Source organism: Lontra canadensis, unplaced genomic scaffold (assembly GCF_010015895.1).
Source record: "Lontra canadensis isolate GAN:19392208 unplaced genomic scaffold, GSC_riverotter_1.0 scaffold12, whole genome shotgun sequence".
In the NCBI taxonomy this organism is placed as follows: Eukaryota; Metazoa; Chordata; class Mammalia; order Carnivora; family Mustelidae; genus Lontra; species Lontra canadensis.
The window spans coordinates 7,631,813-7,657,838 of NW_022631006.1; the positions used below are offsets into that span (position 1 = coordinate 7,631,813).

Here is a 26,026-nt window from a genome sequence, read left to right on the forward strand (position 1 = left end):
GATAAAGAGTTTGGGCACAAGGTACTGCTTAAAAAATAAGAGGGATGACTTTTACATTATTATGGGGGGGGGGAGTAAATTATATGTATAAAAAGCAGCAAAATTTTAGTTGGGATGCAGAAAGTTTGAAGATAATTCATTTATTAATATCAATTCTCTTTATGGTCATCTACCATGGCTAATCAAAAGGTGATGGATACATCATTTTGGCAGCGTAGAGGTTCAAGGGATATATTGTGGAGTATGGGATGATAGCAGATTAGAGAAACAGAAACATAAAATATCTTCATGCACCATTTCATGTACAATTGCTATTAAAAACCATGACTATATGGAGACAACCTTCTGTATGGCTATGTAACTTTTACCAACTATGCTCATCAGTCAAGCAATATGACTAAAAATGATGATTGGCCCAGAAGGGAAATTTAGCAGATGTGTTGTGATGGTTAATTCTGTGTCAACTTCACTGGCCTGAGAGATGCCCAGATAGCTGGTAAAACATTCTTTCTGCATATGTCTCTGAGGGTGTTTCCAGGAGAGAATAGCATTTGATTGAGTAGAATGAACAGCAATCTGCTCTCACTGATGTGGGTAAGTATCATCCAGTCCACTGGGGGTCTGAGTGGAACAAAAAGGTGGAGGAAGAGCAAATTCTCTCCCTCTTACTTCTCTCTTCGTGAGCTGGAACATCCATCTTTTCTGCTGTCATACAATGGAGCTCCTGGTTCTCATGCCTTTGGACATGGACTCAATTATACCACTGGCTTTCCTGGGTCTCCAGATTGCAGATGGTAGACTATGGGACTTATCAGCCTCTATAATGGGTGAGCCAATTCTTTAATCAATCAATCAACGTATCTACCTACCTATCTATCTATTTGTATATCCTATTAATTTTGTTTCTCTGAAGAACTATGACTAATACAAGTGTCATAGGATAACAAATGGATGAAATGAGATGAGAATACAAACACAAAGCAGTTGAAGAAATATGCCATGGAGAATGCTGGATGCGAAGGAAGAGAACATAGAGGATGGGACAGAATACAGGAAGGAGCTGGAGGATCAAATGTTATTAAAGAACAGATTTGGTGGGAATAGCTAAACGAGAGAAATCAAAACAGATGATTGCCATCTGACAAAGTAGGACTTCAGTGATGGAAAAATTCTGGCCCGTGACTAGTGGCATGACTAGCTTATTTGACATCTGGATCAAACAAAGTTTAAGTTTAAGATTTAAGTTAAGAGTTTAAGACTCTTCTCCACTATACACAAAAATGTTTAATGGTTATGGTATATTTGGGAGAAGACTTATTTTCTTGATTCAGTCTTTAGTTTTTATGTAAGTAATTAACAATTTAATGAAAAAGGTATTTCAATTTTTAGAATATTACTCAAATTCAATAAATGATTTGTCTGTGACTTAAATTTGCACTTAAAAATTACCCCTTATAGGGGGTAGGAGAAGAGTAAATGAAACAAGATGGGATTGGGAGGGAGACAAACCATAAGTGACTCTTAATCTCACAAAACAAACTGAGGGTTGGTGGGGGGAGGGGGCCTGGGGGGGAGGGGCTATGGACACTGGGGAGGGTATGTGCTATGATGAGTGCTGTGAAGTGTGTAAACCTGGCGATTCACAGACCTGTACCCCTGGGGATAAAAACATATTATATGTTTATAAAAAATAAAATAAAATAAATAAAAAATAAAAAAAATTACCCCTTATAATGTTCACTCTGTTTTATATTAAACCCAAATAGAAACTGTAAATGATCATATGAATAACAAAATTGAGTGACTTAATACTATGTTTCTCTCTGCATCCATGATACTATTATTGTTTTTTCAAATCTGTTTAAATGCAGAAGTAAGTAATTCCATAAGGTTTAGAAATATGAACTGCAGGAAAAGCAAGCTTAAATAATTACACAATGTTATGAACTTCTTCTGATAATTAAATGCATGAACTTTCACTACTGGGAGCATGGAATAGATGTACTTTTCTCTAAGTCCTGTATGATTAAAATCCCTAGACATTGTGTATAAAATTAAAAAAGGTGGCGATAAGAAGTCCAACCAACTAGTGACTTTGAGACCTGAGAAGGAATAATATGGTGAGTTTCCTGGGTTTTTCTTTTTGCCTCATTCCAGATTTGGAGCTGAGGAAGCTGACAATCAGGAAACACCCATGGGCTCAGTCGGGAAGCCCTGCAGTGCAGCTCTCTCCTGAGCTCACTCACTCTCCTATCTTGAAAGCGTACTTGTCACTTGAATAAACTTCCCCATTTGGGGCGCCTGGGTAGCTCAGTAGGTTAAGCATCTGCCTTCAGCTCAGGTCATGATCCCAAGGTACTGGGATTGAACACTATGTGGGGCTCCCAACTCATTAGGGAGTCTGTTTCTCTCTCTCCATCGGCCCCTCCCCCTGCTTGTACTCGCTCGCTTTCTCTCTCTCTCTGTCAAATAAATAAATAACATCTTTAAAATTTTTTTTATTTCTTTATTTGAGGGAGAGAGAGAGAGAGAGAGCACAAGCAGGGGGAGTAGCAGTCAGAAGGAGAAGGAGAAGCAGTTTCCCCACCAAGTAGGGGACCCAGTGGGGTACTTGATTCCAGGACCCTGGGATCATGAACTGAGCTGAAGCCAGACACTTAACAGACTGAGCCACGCAGACACCCAATAAAGAAATAAAAATCTCAAAAAAAAAAAAATAAATAAAAGCCCTCAAAGCAGATCTCACCCTTGAACCAGTCAGTGTCTGTATAGAATTGAGCTAATTCTCAAGACTTGAGCCACAAGCCTCCACTTACACCAGTAACTGTATCTGGATCCAGCTGTTATCATTATTGCACATTAGAATCTGGGACAACTGGAAAAAAGAGAGAGAGACAGAAAGAAACACAATGCCTCAGTTTTTGGGAACCACCCAAAGATACCTGATTTAATTGCCTAAGATGGACCCAGGTATCAATGCTCTTTTATTTATTTATTTATTTGACAGATCACAAGTAGGCAGAGAGGCAGGCAGAGAGAGAGAGAGAGAGAGAGAGAGGAGGAGGCAGGCTCCCTGCTGAGCAGAGAGCCCGATGTGGGGCTCGATTCCAGGACCCTGGGATCATGACCTGAGCCGAAGGCAGAAGCTTTAACCACTGAGCCACCCAGGCACCCCTCAATGCTCATTTAAGCCCCAAGGTTGTTCCAATGGGCTCTCAAGGCTGAAAAACCTGGCCAAGAGAGATTCAGTCCACTGATCAGCCTGGACTCCGTCACTAAAGCCAACATTAAAACCTCACCTAAACCACGTATACTTAAAGTGGAAGAGGAGTTGTGCCTCAAAGCAAGTATGAGGTATAATTACTAAAAAAAGTAGGAATGAATCCTAGCTGGAAAAACGATGCCTTCTACTACATAGGCCACAGACCTCATCTTCGTGCATACTGACAATCATTCCATTGCAAACCTAGGCAAATTCTAAGCATCATGGTTCATCCTGAAGGGAACATCATGGTTCATCCAGGTGAAAAGGTCTAAATATTACAGAGAATATTACCTTTAAAGACCTAAAAAAGCCTGCTTTCTCTAGTCCAAGGATCAGAAAAGGGTTTTGTTTAACAAGATAGAAAATGTTTAGATGATAATCACTATATTTTAGCCAAACACCACAGAAAAAACTGTGACCCCATGCATACCATCATAATCAAGTACCAAGTGGGGAGCCTAGACTTTTGCTTTCCAAACATAAAGAGGCACCTTTAGTGCCTCTACTAATGTAGTGTCAGAGAAGGACAAATAGAGAATGGGAACTTTAATTCCTGCCTTCTGGTAATGAACTTTACTTTGTTCTTTAGGTGTGAGTGGAGATTCTGTGGGGAGTCTAGACTTCCACTGTCACCGGAAGTAATGAAGTGCCTTTCCCTTTCCCCACGAGAGTGGTCTAATAGAGACCTAGTACAGGCCAGGACTTTCACTATTGCCCAATAATAACAAGGCCACCTCCACAGTGTTAGTGGAGACCAAGTGGGGAGCTGGAGATCCAACTCCTACCCAGCAGTAATGAAGTGCACTATATTTCTTGGGTATCAAGAAAGCTGAATGGTGAACCTAAATTTCTACTTCTACCTGGCAATAATGAGGTTGAACCTCCTCTTCCTCTGACAGAGTGAGAAATGGATTTTAGAAAAATCCATCTAAAACAAAATGTTTCAATAAACTCCACAGTCTCTCAACATAATACTCAAAATATCCTGGCTGCAACTAAAAATCACTTATCATAGAAGGAACAAGGAAAATTTCAACTTGAATGAGAAAATACAATCAACACCAATACCTCACTCATTCTAACAGAAGTTAGAATTATCTGACAAGGGTTTTAAAACAGCCATCATAAAAAGTGCTTCAACAAGGAACAATAAACATGTTCAAAACAGATTTAAAAAAAAAAGAGGGTGCCTGGGTCATTCAGTTGGTTGGGTATCTGCCTTCCACTCAAGTTGTGATCCTAGGGTCCTGGGATTGAATCCATCATTGGGCTCCCTGCTCAGCAGGAGACTGCTTCTCCCTCTTAACCCTCTTCCCCTGCTCGTGATCTCTCTCTCTCGCTCCCTCTCTCTAATAAAATAAATATAATCTTTTTTTTTTTAAAGAAAGACTCAGCAAAGAAAATGAGGAAGAACTAAATGGAAGTTTTAGAACTGAAAGTGCAAAGCAAAATAAAAAACTCAGCAGATGAGCACTGCAGCAGAATGGATAGGTCAGAATAGAGAATCAATGAGCAAGAAGATAAAACTATAGAAACTGCCCATTTGAGCAACAGAGAAAAGCAGACTGAAAAAAGTGATCAGAGCCTCAGAGACCTGTAGGACTAGGTTAAAAGGTCCAGTATCTGAATTATCAGAATCCCAGGGAGAGAGAAAAGAAAGAGTGGGCCTGAAAAATTCTCAAGGAAGTAATGACTAAACACTTACAAATTTCTTTAAAAAACATAAACATGCAGATTCAAGAGGCTAAAGCACAGTAATCAGAAAACAAAGAAATTCATGCCCAAACACATCACAGTAAGATCTGAAAAGAAAAGAAAAATTTCTTCAATAAGGAAGGAAGAAAGAAAGATGGGAAGAAGGAAAGAAAGAAATTAATTTTGAAAGCAGCTAGAGAAAAATGACACCTTACCTAAGGGAAAACAATTCCAAGGACAGTGGATTTCTCAACAGAAACCAAGGAAGCCAGAAGGAAGTAAACGAATGTTTTTCAATTGCTGAAACAGAAGAGCTGTCAATCCAGAACAGAAAAATGGATGATAAAAGGAGTCTTGGAGCATCAGGAAGGAAGAAAGAACACAGTAAACAAAAATACAGATAAATATGTTTCCTAAATTACGTTTAATGGATTAAGCAAAAATTATAACAATGTCTAATGATGTTCTAAGCATGTATATAAGAAATATTAAAGAAAATTATACTATGAATAAGGGAGGATAAATGGATGTAAAAAGGAGACAGTGTTTTAGACTTCATTCAAATTGGTGAAATGACATCACCGGTAGACTGTGTTGTGTATATACAATGTAGTACCTAGAGCAACCACTAAAAAAAACTGTACAGGAAGATACATCTAAAACACTGTAGATAAACTAAAATTGAATTCTAGAAAATGCTAAGTAGCTCACAGAATTTCAAAAGAAAGAACACAGGAAAACAAAAAAAAATGAGAACAAAAAATAAATATATAAATGGCAGATCAATCTATAAAATATCAATGACATTAAATGCAAATTATATATCAGTTAAGATACAGAAACTGTCCTGCATATACCAATGAAGAGATAGTTAAAATAAAAAGTGGATTGAAAAACATAATCCAATAATAACTCTCTACAGGAAATTCATTTTAAATGACACAGGTATGTTGAAAGTCAAAGGACAGAAAAAGATATATCATGTGATCATTAATCAAAAGAGAGGAGTAATGGCTATATTAATATCAGATAAAGTAGAGAGACTTCTGAACAAAAAATTTTACCAGGAACAGAGAGGAAGCTCCCATACTGATAAAAAGGGTAATTACCAAGAAGACATAGCAATCCTAAATGTGTATGCACCCACCAACAGAGCTGAAAAATAAGTGGAACAAAAACTGACAGGACTAAAGGGAGAAATAGACAAATCTAGAATTATAGAGACATCAATACCTCTGTCCACAAGAGAGACCAACTAGCTAGAAAATCAGCAAGGATATAGAAGAACTCAACACCACCACAAATCAGCAGAATCTAGTAGCCAGCTCTACCTATCAACACCCTACCCAACGACAGCAGAACACACATTGGTTTCAAGTGCCCATGAAATACATATCAAGTAAAACCGTATCTTGAGCCATAAAGCAAACTTTAATAAGCGTAATGTAAAAGAATAAAAATCATAAAGAGTGTGTTCTCTGACCACAATAGAATAAAACTGTAAATAAGTAATAGAAAAATAAGAGGAAAATCTCCAAATACTTAAAAACTAAATAACACAATTCTTAATCTAAGGGTCATAAAGAATGTCTCAAAGGAAATCAAATGTATATTGAACTGAATGAAAATGAAAATGCAATATATCCAAATTTGTGGGACATAGCCAAAGTAGTGCTGAGAGGGAAATTTATAACACTAAACACAAATATTAGAAAAGAATAAAGGTCTCAAATCAATCATCTAAGGGCTCGCCTCAAAAACCCAGAAAAAGAACACAACAATCAATCCAAAACAAGTGTAAGGAAGGAAGTAACAAAGGTAGAAAACAGTTAAATAGCAAATGGAAAAACAGTAGAGAAAATCAATGAAACAAAGAACTGGTTCTTTAAAAAGTTCAGTAAAACTGACAAAATTCTAGCAAATGGAGAAGATGTAGCAGCCTAACTAGAAGTAGGGCATCCTATGTGATTGGGTAGTGGTGAATATCTGCTTTTCTCCAGCTGATCCTGGGTTGGGTGGACCTCCAAAACAATATGCCAAGTGAAAGAAGCCATACCCAAAAGGCAGTATGATTCCATTTATACGAAATGAACAGAATAGGCACACCCATAGAGACAGAAAGCAGGTTACCAGGGGGTGGGGGAAGTAGAGAGGGTGGATAACCTTTTACTGGGTATGTGGTTTCCTTTCAGGCTGATGACAAGGTTTTAAAACTAGGTAGAGTTGGTGGTTACACAACACTGTGAATGTACTAGATGCCACTTAATGGTTCATTGTATTTTTTAAAAATTAAAAAAAAGATTTTTTTTACTTGACAAAGGGAGAGAAAGAGAGAGCACAAGCAGGGAGAGTAGAAGAGGGAGAAGCAGGCTCCCCGCTGAGCAGGGAGCCCAATGGGGGACTCTATCCCAGGACCCGGAGATCATGACCTGAGCCAAAGACAGTCGTTTAACCAAGTGAGCCAACCGGGAGCTCCTTAATGGTTCATTTTAAAAGAGTGAATTGTATGGCATGGGAATTAATCTCAGTAAAGCTATTATTTAAATTGAAGTTGATAAAAAATGAAAGGTCAAATTTAACTTCAGATGCATATGTGTATTATATGCATATATGTATGTACACAAACACATATATGTTTGTGTCTGTATATATGTATAGGTACATATATAGATGAGGTTTTGCATATTTAATTGCTTCTGTCTGGGGAGAGAGTCAATTTAGAAAACCTCTCTATGGAGAAAGGCCCCTCAGCTTCAAGACAGGACATGTGGTTGGAGGCCCAGCTGCAGAGTTTGGGTACTGGTGGCGGGAGCTTGTTGTGCACTGTGCCTCACGGCACAAAAGTAGGTGGCTGAGTCGCTGGGCTGAGAAGCTACAATGTATAAAGCGCTCTGTCTTGCCGTGGTATCCAAGGAGACTTTAATTCTTCCACTTGTTTGTTCCTTCTGATTTGACAGAATTATCATCAGGAATGTGAGCCCTTTCCCGGGGTCCTGCCTAAACCACTGAAGGGAATAAAGAGTGCCATCCGTGTAACTGCAGTTGAGAATCACGCTGTCCTGCTCTCGGATATTCAGAGCCTCAGGACTCTGCTTCACCTCCTGTTTGCTGCTCACCCCTGCCCAGAAAGAGAACACAGAGAGGCAGGTTAGTGGCTAACTCTTCTTTGGAAATTACTTTTGATTTTGCTTTTTCAGTCTATGCAAAACATCACACTGGATACAAGTCCTTATCTCCACCACCCACAGTAGAAATGCCCTGGGGTCTGTCTGTTCTTTGCCCATTTCCAAATCTCTTTAACTCACAGTCTAGTTGTAACCAAAGGATGAGCAAGCCCAGGGATTTGTCCATTCTTTCTGCCACTTAGAGTCACTGAGAACTTGTTCTTGTTTCTGCAGTATTGACAAGGTCTCACAGGATAAAGAATCTGCTTTGCTGCCACATATGTTCAAACATCTATAGGAAACAGCATCAGCCCAGCCAACCAGAGGAAGGTCACATGCTCACACAGCTGCACTCACCACCCCCAACCCCATACTAATCTGCAAAGAGTAGGAGGTAGAAATGGAAACACTGCCATCTGAGGACTCACCCCAGCATTGCCAGAGAAATGCTTCTCTCTCTTCCTCCTCCTGAATGACAACAAAGTTTTAAATACCAAATGTGTCGACTGCCAAATATCCATGCATAGAGAAAACCGCAAATTATAAATGCTTATATCAGAAAAGAAATCTAAGTTTTTACTATCCAGTTGCTGTTGCTTTCTTTAGATTCCTAGAACTACTTCCCTCCTCTTGCCACTTCAGCCCGGAAGTGCTGGCTTTCCTCAGCTCACACCTTCTTGAGAAGTCCCTTTATCTCATTTTATATCAGGTAAGACAAAAGATACCCCAGCTGAGTCACTGCAGCCCCTCCGTTGGTGGCTGTCACACTGGGGAATTCCAGGCCTCCAGTTAGCAGGTGAGATAGTAGCTTCTTGGTTGACAACACTTCCCTGGTTTAGTGATGTCCTTGGAGCCAGGGTAACAACATGAACAGAGGCATCCACTCTCAACCCAGGGGTTCTCTTGAGGAAATTTTTGAACTTTAAACTCTAAGAAGATGAGTCTGAAAGAGGAAAATAAGGACAGCATCCGCCCAGAATCCATTTCTTATTGGCTTTTCACAACCCAAGAGAGAATATAGCTTATCAATAAACTGATGGTCTGGGGAGCTCAAAGGATTTTTCTTTATGTTTAGGAAAACCACCAAATAATGTACATGAGAGGACCAAGAAAGCCCAGATAAATGACAAGAATCAGCAAATGAGACTCAGATGCAGAAAGTGACATGCTCAAAGCGACTGGGAAGGCGAAGGTCAGAGCCTGATCTAGAAGGAAGGTTTTCTGATTCTCTGGTCTCCTAAAATACCGCCAGGGATCATGTATCTCTAGGGGACATTCAGAGACTTCACAAGTTGGTATAAAGAAAACAAGAGACCTAGAATGGCACCCCCTTTTAGATTCCACAAACCTGCTCAAAACCTACCTTCCTCATTCTGTGTGTGTGCGTGTTTGTGTGTGTTTCATGATCACACACAGTTGACCTACAGAGGAGGACAGAAAGGAGGGAGAGGAAAAGCTCTGTAAGAAAGAAGGAGGAGTGACCTTGAAAATTTCTTCCTGTTATCTTCCCAAATTTAAGAGAACTGAAATAGATTAAATAATTTCCTTCCCACTCCCCCCATTCTACTTTTCTCTATCATTGCAAAAAATTGACAAAAATAGATTATTTATGCTCGAAAGTGGCACAGCCACTTCCCGTCTTCCTCTTTCGTCCTATTTTAAGTGGAATGAAAACCTTTCATAATGGATTGGGACAAGGCCAGGAATCACTGAATGTTGGAAGCTGTGCACAGACTGTTCTGCTTATAATGAAGAGAATAAAATATATCATTTGTCACAGTTCTGTGCAACCTCAATATTGAATGCTAGCCAAACACTCTCTCCCCCAATGGATCGGGGATGCTATTGACAATAGAGCATCCATCTCCCTCTTGTGACTAAACACATGAAGGCCTTCCTTCCCACCCCAGGTGAGTCCAACAGTCTGCTTTAGTAAAGTTGCTTTGTAGACCTGGAGGAGAATCGCTGAGATGTGTTTATGAAGTTAAAGAAAGGACTTGGGGCACCTGGGTGGCTCAGTGGGTTAAGTAAGCATCACCTTCGGCCTAGGTCATGATCCCAGGGTCCTGGGATCGAGCCCCGCATCGGGCTCTCTGCTCAGCAGGGAGCCTGCTTCCTCCTCTCTCTCTGCCTGCTTCTCTGCCTACTTGTGATCTCTGTCTGTCAAGTGAATAAATAAAATCTTTCAAGGAAAAAAAAAAAAAGAAAGGACTTCAATTTGGGTCATTTGTGGTTTCAGAATGATCACCACGTGGGACAGGACAATTTTTGGAGTATTAAGAGTTTTTGCTTTTTTTTCATTGTTAAAAAAACCACATGATCTTTCTTTCAGACAGTGGGGTAATTGTCGGCTCATCACTTCAAGGACAGGACACACAGCTGGAAAAAGAAAATACAGATGCCTTGCTTGCCATTTTATTTCAAAATTTCAGCCCTATGGGCAAATGGGAGGATCTGAAACAACTGTAGATTCAGGAGATGTTACAAAGATATAATGCAAGTTTACTTATCCAAGACAAAATCAACATTTGCTAGGTGGAGCAAACATTTTCTAAGGGGAGAGGAAGGAGTATCAAAGACAAGTGAAGAGGCTTAAAGTATTGGTGGGTGCTTTGGAGGGATGCTGGACCTTATTCCCTTAAAGAATTCCTGGAAAGAAAATGGCAAAACCTCTGGGCCATTTTCAGTTATTAAATAAATCTCAGTGCAGTCTTGTTTATATCTTCCATAGATTGCCATCTCTTCTTTGCTCTCTGAACTTGAGTCTTGGCCCCTGGCTACAGTGAGGTCAGTTTGGCTACTCTGTTCACTCCCTTCTCCTCTTTTCTAGATGACCTCCGTGAGGCAGGCATCCCCATGAGAGAGCACCAGGGGACCGAGAGGGGCCTCCTCAAGCCTGAGTTCTCCCCTTCCTGATGGTCCCCTCCCAGAGGGTCCCCACTCAGGGGCATTCTCCTCAGCTTCTCACTCTCTCTTCTCTTCTGCTGGGAGCGCTGCAGGACAGTGCAGGCCCTGCTGCCGTCAGAGGCACCACTTGCCCAGGACAACCCTCGCTGTTCCTCACCATGCCTAGCGGAGAAACCCAGGCAGCCGGTTGCTACCTCTCCCCACTCCACCGCCTTTCTCCAATTTCCTTGTCTTCTGTTAAGCAGGTGTAAACATAGATCACAATCTGCTTCAGAAGCAGACTCCTCAAGTGGCTTTTGGGGAAAGGGGAATACTTTTTTTTCCCTCTTGGCTCCTCCCATTCTTCATATCAGCTTAAGGGGGTGCAGGTTGGAGGTTGGGGGATATAGAGCCTATTCACTCACTTCTTCATAAATCCTAGAGGGAGTGCCTGGCTGTGAGACTTTCTTAATGGAAAATGGTAGATGCTTAAGCCTTCTCGGTCCCTAGTTTTGGGTCCTAGCTGCCAAATTTGTGGCAGTGGAAAATGCCCTTCAGTACATACTATTCATCTAACTGGAAAAAGAATATTTAATTCTATAGACAATTCTTTATTTTATTTTTTAAAAGATTTTATGTATTTATTTTAGAGGAAGAAAGGGATGCGAGCAAGGGAAGGGGCAGAGGGAAAGGGGGAAGGGCAGAGGGGGAGGGAGGGAGAGAATATCAAACAGACTTGGCACTGAGCAGAGCCCTGTGTGGGGTTTTATCTTATCATGTTGAGATCATGACTTGAGCCTAAAACAAGAGTCCAAGGTTTAACCAATTGTGCCAGCCAAGCACCCCTAGATGATTCTAAATAAAGATTTCTAATTTTTCAAAAGATAATATGAAAATATATACATATATGGTCTCATAATTATATATTACATAATATGTAAATATATTTCATAATTATATATTATATAATAGAAATATCCCATAATCATATATTATAAAAATGTATATGGATATATAAATATTATATGGATTATAAATAAATATATCTTATATATTCCAATAATATTAGGAGCATTAAGACTGTTCCATTAATATTGGGTAAGTTTGGGGGACAAAATTAAATAATAGACCTCACACTAACCAAAATTCAACATAAATATTGGAAAGGGAAAGCCTGACTATAAGGATATGGCAGAAGATTAAACATGGTCATGAAACGGTTATACATTATCTTGTAGTCTTTACTGGAAATTATTAAGAGAACTATAAAGGCAGAGATTAGAGAACTAGTGTGCTATATTCTGCAGCAAGCAGATCTTTATCAGTGTTGTAACCAGCTTTCTTTAATATGAAGTTAAAATGTTGTAAAGAATCCAGAAAGAGTAAAAAGATTAGTTAAAATAAATTAAATACAATATATTTAAGTTTTGGAAGAGAGGAGAAAATATTAAGGGATAATTGACTTATGGCCTTTAACATATAGAGAGGTTTTAATTTTTAATTAAAAATGAAGAATAAGGGCGCCTGGGTGGCTCAATTGGTTAAGCGTCTGACTCTTGATATCAGCTTAGGTCCTGATCTCAAGGTCATAAGTTCAAGCCACAAGTGGGGCTCTGTGCTCAGTGCAGAGTCTGCTGGAGATGATCTCTCCCTCTCTCTCTGCTGCCCCCTTCAAATAAATAAATAAATAAATAAATCTTAAAAAAAAATAAAGAACGAATAAACTTTTATCCATGTTGGAGAGTGGAATAAGTTGTTCTGGCCATTTTTTTCTGGTTAAGTCTACAACCAGAAGGCTTGTCTGTCCATTACTCCTCTCTGCTGCTTTTCAAACCTTGGATAATTTTCTTTTTGTTGTTGAAAAAAAATTATTGTCTTTTTATCATTAAGAAGGAAATTTTCTACTAACTAAAATAGGATATGGCTTAACCAGAAATAAGGTCTGAGCTGCATTCAGGCATGTCAAGGTAGGGCTTGAGGGTACCTCAGCACCTCTCATCTACGTTTACCCCCAATACCTGCAGGTCTGCGTCACCCATCCTCCTGAAAGGCAGCAGCCTCACAATGACAGTGGTTTCTCAAGGTAAGATTTTCTAGTCCCTTAAGCCCAAATCACCACTAACTCACTAAAAATGAGGCCCCTGACCTCATGCCAGACCTATTCACTCAGAAGCTATTGGTCAGAATCAGATCTGTACTTTCGAAATAAAGTATTCATGTGATTCTTAAATATCCAGACGTTTGAGAAGTACTGTCCAGCTGGTTAGCTCAGGCATTCTTATTTTTAAATCTCATGTTATGGTGCCCATAATATTTTACTTTATCTCAGAAATTCCTTCACCTTTCAACCCATTATGTCTCAGTTTCCTTATCTGAGGATGTGTTAATACTACTTCACAGTTTTTTTCTATTATGAAATGAGTAAGTAGAGTGCTGGGCAATGTACTTGGCATATGTTAAGTGTTCAATGAATGATAATAAAGGCAACAGTGGTCACAATGAGGATGGAAAAATGAGGGCAGGTTAAAACAAGAATCCTGGGTTTATTCTCTGATCTCTTGACCTGAATATGTTGGGTAAAACTGTAAAGCTATAAACCCAATGGGATAAAGTTGGACAAAACCAGGTGATGTGGATAAAAGAATACTTTTGTCTCTCTCCCTAAATCAGGAAGCTTCCATTTCTGCTTCCCTTATTTCTAGTCCTTCCCCCATCCCCTCCCCACAAGACAGGGATGGGACAGTTGACTCTGTTGTTCAGAGTCCATTTATGAGGAGATCAATCGTTGGTCTAACTGAAAAGGTAGGCCTCCAGACTCCACTCGGTCTGTTTATATCCTTTGCATTTTTAAATCTTTGCCCACCTGTAATAATAAGCAGATCTCAGTATTCCCAGGAAGCTGACTCTGCTACAAAGGCTGGCAAATAAGGCAAGGAAAATAAATAAAACTTTCTTCATTTGCAAGTAGCATCATTATGGAGGTAGGAAATCCAAACAAATTCACAAACAGTTAGAATTAACTACTAAATTTAGCAAGTTCAGTGAACACAGGTCAATATAAAAACCAGCTGTATTTCTATACATAAGCAACAGTTGGAAAATAACATTTTAAAAATTGCTTGAGATCTCTATCCATGGGTGTAAATCTGACATAAGAAGTGTACGATCACTATCTTAAAAATTAAAACCATTTCCTGATGGAATGAGTACTGTGCATTTTATGGAACTGATGAATCACTGAACTCTACCTCTGAAACTAATAATATACTACATGTTAATTAGTTAAATTTAAATAAAAAAGAAACCAAAAAATTGCTTAGAGAAATAGAAGGTGACCTAAATAAATTGATAGTCTAAATTTACAACATAAAACTCAGTGTGGCTAAGATATCAATTCTCCCCAAAATGATCTTATAGATTTAATGCAAAACCAATCAAAATTGCAACAGAAATTTTGTGAAAATTGAAAAAGGTTTAGAACTTAGGATCAATTCTAAAATTTGTGTGGAATTGCAAAGGACCTAGAATAGATAAAATAATTTGGAGAAGAACAAAGATGAAGGAAAAACACAATGAGTTTCAAATTTTATAAAACTATATTAATAAATATTTTGTTCTATAGATGGAATGAAGATAGTGCAAGAAGAGACCTACATATGTAAGGTCCTTGATATGTGACAAAAATGTCACTGCAATTCTAGGAGAGAAAGGATGATCTTTTCTCTTAATGGTTATGAAGCAACTGGAACCTTGACACCTATTGCATATTCACAAATACTGGCGTGAGGTGGAATATGGACCTAAATGAAAAAACATGTCCATGCCTTGAAGTAGGCAAAGATTTTTCAACAGAACACACACACACACACAAAATATTAACCAATATGGGAAAAAAATGACTAGCTGTGCTTTATTAAAATTAGGAATTTCTGTATATTGAAGGATATCATTGTGAAAGTGAACAGCCAAACAGTGGATTAGGAAGGAATTCACAGTACAGAATTTTAACATGAGTCCATAGCCAGAAAATATAAAGAATGTATGCATGTGGATAATAAACATACAAATGGGCAAAAACTTGAGCACATACTGGCCACAAAAGAATATCCAGATGGCCAGTGAGCATATAAAAAGGTGCTCAGCATCATTATTCCTCAGGAAAATCAAATTAAATCCACAATTTTATGGATACCACTATACATCACCAGAATGGCTTAAATGAAAAACAAATGAAAACTCATATCACTTTTAGGTGAGAATATGGAGTAACCGGAACTTTCATGCATTGGTTCAATGCTTTGGAAGAATGTTTACCAACTGGCTCTAGAGCTAAATATATATCAACTCTCTGACCCAGTAAGTCCATTCTAGTGGAATTATCCAAAAATAATGAGTTTATATGTCCACCAAAACACAGACTTTTTCATAATGGCACCAAACTGTAAACAATCCAAATAACCCAAACGTCTATTTCAAGGAGAATGGATAAGTAAATTGTTGTTTATTCATACAAAGAAACTCTACACATCAATAAGGAAGAGTAAACAACTGATAACACAGGGCAGGATCAATGAATTGCAAAGGTAACTATGTTGAGTGAAATAAACGAGAATACATACTGCACCATCCTGCACAATTCTAGGCACATGAAGCTCCAGAATGGATTACAGAAGTCAGAACAGTGGTTATTCAGGGTGGAGAGTGGGAAGAAGGGCTGTTGAATTGGAAGGGGTATGTGAAAATCTTCTGGAGCAACAGGAATATTTGCTATGTAGATACGGTTGGTATTACATAGCTATAAAGAAGTGTAAAGGTTTGTTGAGCTGTAGGTTTAAGTTTTGTGCACTTGATTATGTGTATTGTAACTCAATTACAAAAAAGAGAGAAAAAACAAAGAAACAGAAAATTTTATATTTTTAAAGATTTATTTATTTATTTGAGAGAGGGAGACCAAGAATGTGCATGGATGGGGGAAGGGACAGAGGGAGAGAGAGAGGGGAAGCAGCCTCTCTGTTGAGCAGAGAGCCCCATGTGGAATTCGATCTCAGGACCCTAAGATCATGACCTGAGCCTGAACCAAGCTGGATGCTTAACTGACTGAACCACCTAGGTGCTCCAAAGAAACAGCATTTAGAAGTATTGAAGTGAATATCACTGCCACCACCTGAGAATTAAAAGCATTTCCACCAGGGAGGGAGGACTGGAGTATGTGGAGGAGCGGGGACCAAAAAAGGGTGCTATTTGATTTTGTAAATATATGAAGTATGATTGTAGTAAAAAAAAAATTTTTAAAGAACATTTAGTTTTAAAAAGAAAAGAAGAGAGACTGCTGAGAATTTCAGACAGAATGAGGATAAAACATCAATCCATTGGTTTCAACAACACCAAAGTCATGGGAGTGAAAGCTAAAGATTTTGTTGGACTGATACTAACAGAGGCCAGATTCTGGTGGGGGTGAAGAATGGGGGTTGAGGAAATGGACACAGTGAGTACGGAAAATTCTTTCCATTAATTTGGTGATTAAGGAGAAGAGAAATGTAGAAATATGGCTTGTGAAGATGTGGGCTTCAAGAAGACTGTATTAAAATGGAAAAGATTCACTTAATAAAGATGTGACCAGATTATTGTAAGAGAATATAATGCACTTTTTAAAAAAAAACTTCTGGGAAGAGTGTGTATTTCTGGTCAGTCTCTTTTCAAGTGACCCAAAGCAAGAAACCAAGGCTGTCCATTGCACAGCTATCCCTTCTGTATCCAGGTGAGGAAAGCCCTGGGCTGTTTCAAAGAGCAGACTGATGCAGGAACACACAAAGGGAACTATTCTAGAGACCAGAACAGAAGGAACAGTAATCTGTGCCATCTAGCTGTGTCACAAGACTTGGTTCTCCACAGGACCACTTGGAAAGAGGCTCTGAATGCTAAGTACTTCTTTGAGGAGGAGGAACAGCAGAGATGCCCTATTCCAGAGCGCAACTGCAGGGTTTTGGTACAGCTCTCAGGCTGCCTGGGAGCACTGTGTATTTACAGCACAGAAGTAAGTGGCTGAGTCTTCAGGTTTAGAAGCTTTGATGTGCAGAGAACTTCCCTCCTTTAATAGTGTGGCTCTTAGTCTTTCTTTCTGTTTCTCATCACCAACTGCATATAGGACAAAGAGGAATTCTAGGCCTTGCCCGGGATCCTGCCTATACCACTGTAGCCCGTTAAAGGCGCTGACCGTGTAACTGCAGTTGAGGCTGACGCTGTCTCCCTCCTGAAGTCTCAGGGTCTGAGGTCTCTGCTCCACCCGGTCTTCTCCACTCAACCCTGTTCAGGAAAACAAAATCAGAAATGATACAAAGCCTTTGGTACAACAGTTTTGAAAAATTCCGAAAAGAAAAAACCCGGCGGTGAGCTGACATGGAACCCCTATCTCTTCTCCCCAGCTTTGGATGAATGTGTCCTTGGTGGCTCTCCTCTCTTAATCTCCAACTTACAGCCAAGCTGAAGCCACAAAACTATGAGTGCACATTCCAGTACGTTCTCCATCCTGACGTCCGAGTCTTGGTACAATTTGTAATGATTCCAAATCTTCTCTGAGGCTCTGTCTCTGGGGCTTGGCTCTTGTTCTCTGACAGGTGAGAGAGCCTTTCTCTTAGAGACTCAGCCAATCAAAAGTTAACTTTCATGCTTTTGATGTTTAAAGAATTCAAGGAAAGAGAGGAATGGAACCACTGCCACCTCCTGGTCAACGACACAATCTCACAGCACCCACTTCATGCAACCCACAAAGAAAAGATTGAGGGAAGGACATTTTGCTTTTGGGGAGCATAGTATCCATGAGGTTCAAAGTCAGAGTCAGAAAAGCCTTCTCCTATTTACACTTTTAATTATTTCATTGTTCCTTGAATGGCCTTTAAACTGCTACCAGAGTTTATAAAAGAGTTGGACCCAAGTGTAGGTGTAATGGATTGTGTTTCTACATATAATACATATAATCAAATAGGGTGTGGCAATGTCTGGAAACTTCATTGATTAGAAATAGGGAATATAAGAAATCCATTTCTTCAAATAATTTTATGCCTGGCTCTAGGGACCAACTGTGACCAAAACTCAGGGTCACAAACTTGAGAGTTATAGAAGGGAGGGAAGAGCATAACAGAGGGGAAAAAAGACCTCTCCATTTCTAGATCTCAAAGGAAACAGAAGGTCACCACTGTGTTGGGGGAGGGTAACTATTACCTATGCAAATCACAGACATTTTACATAAGTAAATGATATACTGTAAAAGTAAGTGTTCCTGGGGCAGCTGGGTGAAGGCATCTGCCTTCAGCTCAAGTCATGATCCCGGGGTCCTGGGATAAAGTCCTGTGTTGGGCTCCCTGCTCAGTGGGGAGCCTCCTTTTCCCTGGTTTTCTGAATAGTGGAGAAAGATTAGTACATACCTTCTAGAATTGCTGTATCATTTGAAATATGTATTGACATAGATAGATTACATATATATTTATATAGTTATATGCAATTAGAATAATGGCTAGGACATAGTAAATACACTCGATTAATAGTAGCTATTATTGCTGCAATTTTCTTTTGGAGGGTTAATGTACCTATTGATTTTAAAAAGCTCTTTATATAGTAAAGTTATATTTTCTCTGGTTTTGAATCCTTTTATTCCATTTTGGCCCTTGATTTTGGCTTTTTGATGAAGTTTTTGCCATGTAGAAATGTTTGCTTTGATGTGCTCTTATTTATTATTAATATTTGTTGTTTATGCTGCCTGAAATTTGAAATTTGAGGCATGCTTAGAATGTCTTTATTCATGCCAAGATTGTTTTTAAAGAGTCCTGAAATTTCCTATTATGTTTAAATTTAGTATTTTTAGTCTACCACATGGAATTACTTTGATCTAAGGAGTAAGTTTGGGGCCAATTTTTCTCAAGTGGCTAGTTCACTGCCCCAACGTTATCTGCTCCTTCATTGTTTTCTCCCTGATAAGCAGTACTTTTGTGGTATAGTAATTTCCTATTCATAATTTGTTTCTATTTTTGTCTTCTCTTTTCTCTTCCATAGTCTCTCTAGTTCTACATTTGCTAGTACTAATTATTTTTAATTATTCCAGCTTTATAATATTTGATGGATGATAGAGTTTTGGGACTACTCCATCCCCATTATTCTTCTGTTTCAAACTTGATTCTGATTTTCTGCACATTTCATTTTCACTTGAGTTTTAGAAGCAGCATGTCTGTTTTTAAGTAAATATGGTAAAAATTTCAAAGTAATCATGTTCTAGACAGTATCACATTACTACAAAAAACAAGAGCTATTGAATTTAGAGGGTAACTAATATTTCAGTACTAATATTGACATTAGTAACACTAAGCTAGGCTATCTATGGCAAAACTAGTATTGTCTAATTGTTTGATTCTATGACCTGCCATTGTATTTTGTCATTGAATATGCATTATCTTGTTGCATTAACCACCATTTGTATGAGTTCTCTTCAGACTTGTCCAAATGGCATGCTTTGCACCCCAGGAAAAAAAATCAACTCTCTGATGCACTGCTTTGATGTCACTCCATCTGTTGTCCTCTCACTCAGTAACCAGAAAATATGAACTACACAGAATGTGTTGTACTAACAGTACAATGCTCATTGTTTTTTTGGCTTTTTATTTGAGAGTTAGATAATTTCTTAGTGATCTAAAAATCACTGCACTAACTTGTGTACAATTTATCATCGACTTATATGATTTATTCTATCCAGACTTAGCAAACTCTGACCTGTACAAATCACATTTAAAGGGAGTTTTTCTCTGTCACTGAATACGTGTACCTCGGAAAGAGAAAAGATGACTGCAAGATTAGAGCCGGAGCTCTGTGGAGGACTGGAACGACAAGAACCGGGGAGCTGAATATGCGATGTGTAATAGAGCCAGAGAAGTTGATTCACGACTGTGAGTTTGATGGGAATTTTGTTAAATTTTTAGAAAACATTTTAAATTTGGGGGGGTTCCTGTATGGCTCAGTTGGTTAAGGATCCAACTCTTGGCTTTGGCTCAGGTCATGATCTTAGGGCCATGGGATGGAGCCCCTCATCGGGCACTGTGCTCAGCAGGAAGTCTGCTTGAGACTGTTCCTCTGACTCTCCCCCCATTTGTGTGCTCACAATAAATGAATGAATGAATGAATAAATAGAAATTTTAAAAAATATCTTGAATTTTAAATGATCATAGATTCATGGAAGCTTCAAAAAACCTACACGGAGGTCACACGTACTCTTCACCAAGTCTGCTCCAATGATATCTAAACCAGGAAATTAATGTCAGTACAATCCACAGAGCTTATTTAGATTTCCACAGTGTTGCATTCACTCATTTGACTGTATGTGTGTATGTGTAGTTCTGTGTAATTTTATACATGTATAGATAGATGAATTCATGTGTATTATATGTATAGATCCTCTGCCTCAATCAAGATGCACGATTTCCTACCCCAAGTCGTCTTCATGCTATCCTCTTTGTAGCATGACATCTGACATGTCACTCTTAAGCTCTGACAATCACTAATCTGTTTGTTCTTCATCTCTACCATTTTATTTCAATAATGTTGTATAAATAGGCTTGCATAGTCATAACTTTTTGAGATTTTTTTTTCACTCCACGTGAGTAATAAAAGTGTGAGATCTATCTAAGATATTGGGTATATCCAACCTGTTGGTTGCTTTTTATTTCTGAGTAGTATTCCATGGTATGCATATGCCACAGCTTGCTTAATCAGTCACCCACTGAAGGACATTTGGGTTGTTTCCAAATTTTGGTTGTTATGAATAAAGTTGTTGTGAATATTCATGTCTAGGTTTTTATGTGGTTATAAGCTTTCATTTCTCTAGGATGAGTACCCAAGTGTGCAATTGCTAGATCATATAGTAGGACATACTTAGTTTTTAAGAAACTATGAAACTATTTTCCAGAGTGCCTTATCATTTTACATTCCCACCAGCAATTTATAAATGATCCAGTTTCCCCACATGTTTGCCAGTATTTGGTGTTATCACTATTTTTAAAAAAATTTTAGCCACTGTTGTAGGTGTGTAATACTATTTCATTGTTGGTGTAATTTGTATTGGTCTGATGGCTAATCATGTTGAACATCTTTTCATTTGCTTATTAGCAATCTTTATATCCTCTTTGGTGAAATATCTATTCAACTCTTTTGTCTATTTTCTAATTGTTCATTTGTTTTTTACTGTTGAGATGTAAGGATTCTTTATATATTCTAGATACAAGCCCTATGCTTTACAACTTTACATGGTGTAAATGTTTACCCCCCATCTGTAGCTTATCTTTTCATCTTCTTTACAGGGTCTTTTGCAGAGGAAAAGTTTTTAATTTTGATGTAGTTCAGTATGTGTGTGTGTGATACTTTTAGTGTCAAATCTAAGAACTTTAGTATCATATCTAGCCCTAAGTCTTGAAGAATTTCTCTTATGTTTTCTACTAGAAGTTTCATAGTTTTATGTTTTGCATTTAAGTCCATGATCCATTTCAAGTTAACTTTTTATAATTTTTTAAAAGATTCTTTTAAAAAGAGGAATGTGTCCTTATCTTTGTCTTGAGCTTTGCCAATTTGCTGTGATCATGTAACTAGCTTAAAGCAGCATACCCAAAATGTAAGTTGAAGACTTCTCACAGAGGAGTGAACTTGCAATTTTTTTTATACTTACCATGATTTCTCTACCTAAAAGGTAAATTTAAAAATATGATTCCTAAATCAAACCTTTCTCACCTCATCAGGCTCTCAAGTGTTTTCTAGTATAAATTTGCTAAGTTGTCTATGTTACATCTATGCTATGACAAAAAGTAATTGTAATATTGCCTAACATTCACATTTTTTTAAATTTTGAAATTCTCTGAGAAAAATACCCATCTATCATCTTTAAGTCTGAACTTTAACCTGAACTAAAAGTGGGATTCTCCTTCCTTGTCTATAACTTCTTTCCTGATAATTGGGCACATGTTTCTTGAAGAAAAGAATATTCTCTTCTTGTTATTACTTTTCACCAAAACCACATTCTTTTATCTGCCTTTTTCCACAGACACATTTCCAAGACCAAATATCTCATTCCTCCAGGATGTAGTGATGTTTCTTCCTACTATCTCAGGGACAGGGATGATTTTGCTCTCATGAGAGGATTTTGAAAAGACCAGTATTACAATTGAGGATAATAGTTTTATTAAGGGCTTAATAGTTTTATTAGCCCTTAATATAAACTTTTAAACTTTATCTTAAAAGTTTTATTAAGGGCTAAGAATCTAGGAGCTTTAAAGTATTCTTGATTGAAATAATTCAGCACTTGGAATCAGCATCAGGAAATTAGAAAAACAAGCTCATTTTCCTTAAGTCTTAGATTAATACTTCCAATAGGAGGAATGTCTACCCAAAAGCTAAGTAAATCAACTAGGTCACTAGACTTGAAAGAAAAAATATACAGTGAAGTAGAGCACACGATGGCAAGAGTAAAGACAAAGGGCAATAGACACTTTGAGACAATACAATTATATACAAGGACAGTATCTACTGTATGGAGAACAACTGTAGTATAAAGGTCATTTCATTTATGTTCCAGAAATCGGGATGAAATTGAAAAATATGGGGACACAGAGAGAACTGAGTTACCTGTGATTTTCTTTCAGCCTAGACCACACACCCGCTGCCATCATCACCCCTAGTTTTATAGGACTCCTATTTCCAGCCACAGTAAATACTGAGGTTCAAATCCTAAGATAAAAACCCGGGACATCAAACCAGAGAAGAGATAAAACACTTGCCTAAACCAAGAGGAATCCACACACATATGTGAGAGGCATCCAGGCCACAAGAAACTGAATAAGATATATGCCTTTCTATATCCTCACTCAGGTGATGAAGATGCCTCCCTCTATGCTAACAATTAGAGACCATCTAAATTGCAAACCTGGAAAACAGTGTCATGTGAGAAAAATCTGTAGGAAAAGAAAGGGAATTTATGGCAAACAGAAGGAGTGTTCTCATGGTCATAGAAGTGGGCAAATACAGGAAATAATTAATCCATACTTATCATATGCATCTAAAGGCTAGAAGCTCATTATCTGTTGATGTTATCAATTTATTCTTCTTCAACCAACAAATACTTAATATGGAACCACTATGTGCCAAGTATTCTGTATATGTAATACATACAGTTTTCCTTACTCTATGGAGCCTACAATTATGGGAATCATGGAGCACTGGGTGTAGTGCATAAACAATAAATCTTGAAACATTGAAAAAATAAAATAAAAAAAATAAAGATCTATACATAAATATAGATATAGACATATATATGTCTATATTAATTGCCATGTTTCTTTTTGTCTTGGTCTTTGAAGAGAGCTCTCTATACATGAGAACATGTATAGAGAGATCACAACACAGGTTTGGAGACACTTGTAAAACCTATAGAAAACCCAACTGTTAAACTTTCCTTAGACTAATTTCCAGATATATGAGATATATGAGGAAACTGAGAATTCTCTAACGAGTTGGAGAGAATAGGAGTGAATCTGTGGTGTTGTGCTATTTCCAGTCTTCCTCCAGCCACATTAAGGGGGCATCAAGAGATTGCTCAGAGAGCCTGAAATGCGTGTCATGGAGTTTGGAGGATTTAGAGGGTCACGCTATGTTGCAACAACAACTTCTCCCACGTTACTATGTTTACGTCCAGGACACTGACTATTCAGTTATTTTTACCTGTGTAAATACATGACAGCCCAGTGACATACCTTTTTTAAGTGAGTGTAATGTAAGGGAAAGTAGATGGTGAGGCCTGGTACAGAGAAATACATAAAATGTCACATATGTAAAAAGAGAAAAACATAAGGAGAGAAGGTGGCCCAGGACAAACCCTTGAGGACTTCCAATAGGTAGTGACAGGAAGGGAGACGACAGCATGCACTGAAGTCAAAGTGTTTCATCAGAGAAAAGGAAAAGAGAGTTTTGAAAAGTAAGTGGTCACAAGAGTAAGTGGTCACAGCTCATGTGCCAAAAGTTTGTGAGAGGCCAGCTATGATAAGAACTGAAAATTTCTGTTGACCTACAACACAGAGGTCATTTGTACTCTTTTTGATGACCTAACTAGTAGAGGAATGAAAGCCAGACCCTTTAATCTAGAAATTCCAACATATATGCCTAAAAGCAGTATGTAATTATGTTCACCAAAGAACACTATAAAAATATTCATGCTAGGGCACCTGGGTGGTTCAGTGGGTTAAGCCACTGCCTTTGGCTCAGGTTATGATCTCGGGGTCCTGGGATCGAGTCCCGCATCGGGTTTTCTGCTCAGCGGGGAGCCTGCTTCCCTCTCTCTCTGATTGCCTCTCTGCCTACTTGTGATCTCTACCTGTCAAATAAATAAATAAATAAATAAAATCTTAAAAAAAAAAAGAATATTCATGCTACACTACTGATAATAGCCAAGGACTAGAAAAATCCAGATAACCATTTAAGTAGATGGCTAACCTGTAATGTAATCACACGGCGATAAAAAGAAACTAGACTATACACAGTATGGCTGAATCTCAGAAATAGAGTATTAAGAGAAGAATCCAGATGGGATAGAAAAAACACAAACTTGAATCTTTTATTTATATAAAGTTCAAAACCAGGCAAAACGAATCTATCTATGGGATTGTGGTTTCTCTCAAAGAGCAGATAGTGACCAGAAGAGGGCATAAGGAGGGGGCGCTCTGCAGAGCACAAGTGTATCCATGACAGAGAAGCATACTTAGCTTCAGGCTGTGGAAGACACTGAATCCTTCAAGTGAAGCTTCCTAGAGCTCCATTTTCCAACCCCAAGACAGATTTAGGCACCATATGACTGCCTTTGGCACTACAGATTGAAACAAGGAAACCATTTAGATTTTGGGTCTTCCATTTTAATGTAATCATCACCAACAAATTCCTTTTAATCTGTTGCTAAATGATCTACTGCAAGGTAAAGAATTGAAGATAAAGATGCTTTTGTTGAATGACACTGTTCGATATGCTCTCTGAGCCAGAGAAATAGCATTTTCCTTCGAGTGAAGCATCCACCTCAGAACCCCCACCCCCATAAGTGCAGCTCCTGCTTCTTCCTTCCACTCGCCACTCCCCAGGTGTTCAGAGCTGGGGGATGCCTCCTGTGGAGATCTGAGGTTTTTGTGGGGCTCCCACTGGTGCTGCATCACTGTGGTGTCTCTCAGAGCACAGAAATACACTGCTGAGTCCACAAGCTGTAATGCTGTGATGGTGAGGCCGATGGAATGGTCTGATTTCTGGAAGTTCAGAGAATACCGACCCTCTGTTGCATTCTGCTCCATGTATGACTCCTGATGAATAAGGAAAATCATTTCCCCACTTGGTGGTTGTTTGTACCAGAATAAATAATAAGTCAAACCACTAACTTCGTATACACAATCCAAGGTCACAGTCTCATTCTCCAGCATAGAAATGGCAGGCTGGGCTTGAGTTACCTTCTGTGTCATGCTGGATCCTGCAAAAAGAAAAAAGAGAGAATGAGGCTGATTCCTCTGTTAGTATCCCTAGGGTTTTAAGGAACTCATGTAGGACTGAGAGTTCTGATTTCCCTGCCCATTATTTCCCCTCCTAAACTCCACCAGACACTAATAACCACACCTGCCTCTAGCCCCAGACTCAGGACTCAGAGGAGCTTGAATCTATGTCTGTGGCCATCCTTACTAGTCTTACCAAGGCCGAGGGAGGCTATCAGTACTCTCAGCAGGCTGGGGAGCAGCATGTTGGAGCACTTCCTCTGAGTGAAATGTGCCGTGCTCTGCCTCAAATGCAGATCTAAATGCCTGCCCTGTGCTTCACAGGGTGCACACACCATTACTGAGCTGTAAGAAGCTTCTGTGCCACAACAGGAAATACCATTTGTGGGCTTGTGTCATGTGTCATGTGTGGCTTGTTTACATGGTGGGGACAGAGTCTAACTTGTTTATTTAGTCTTTTTGTAATTTAATTT

General features: G+C 38.6%; 2 gene segments (V, D, J or C); both read right to left on the reverse strand.

Moving 5' to 3' along the window:
- The window catches only part of LOC116867075, a 470,514-nt gene that overhangs the window by 417,180 nt on the left and 27,308 nt on the right, over nucleotides 1-26,026 (reverse strand).
- On the reverse strand, nucleotides 24,943-25,882 carry LOC116867076. The segment is given in 2 exon segments: nucleotides 24,943-25,534; nucleotides 25,750-25,882. Coding segments are annotated over 2 exon segments (633 nt in total).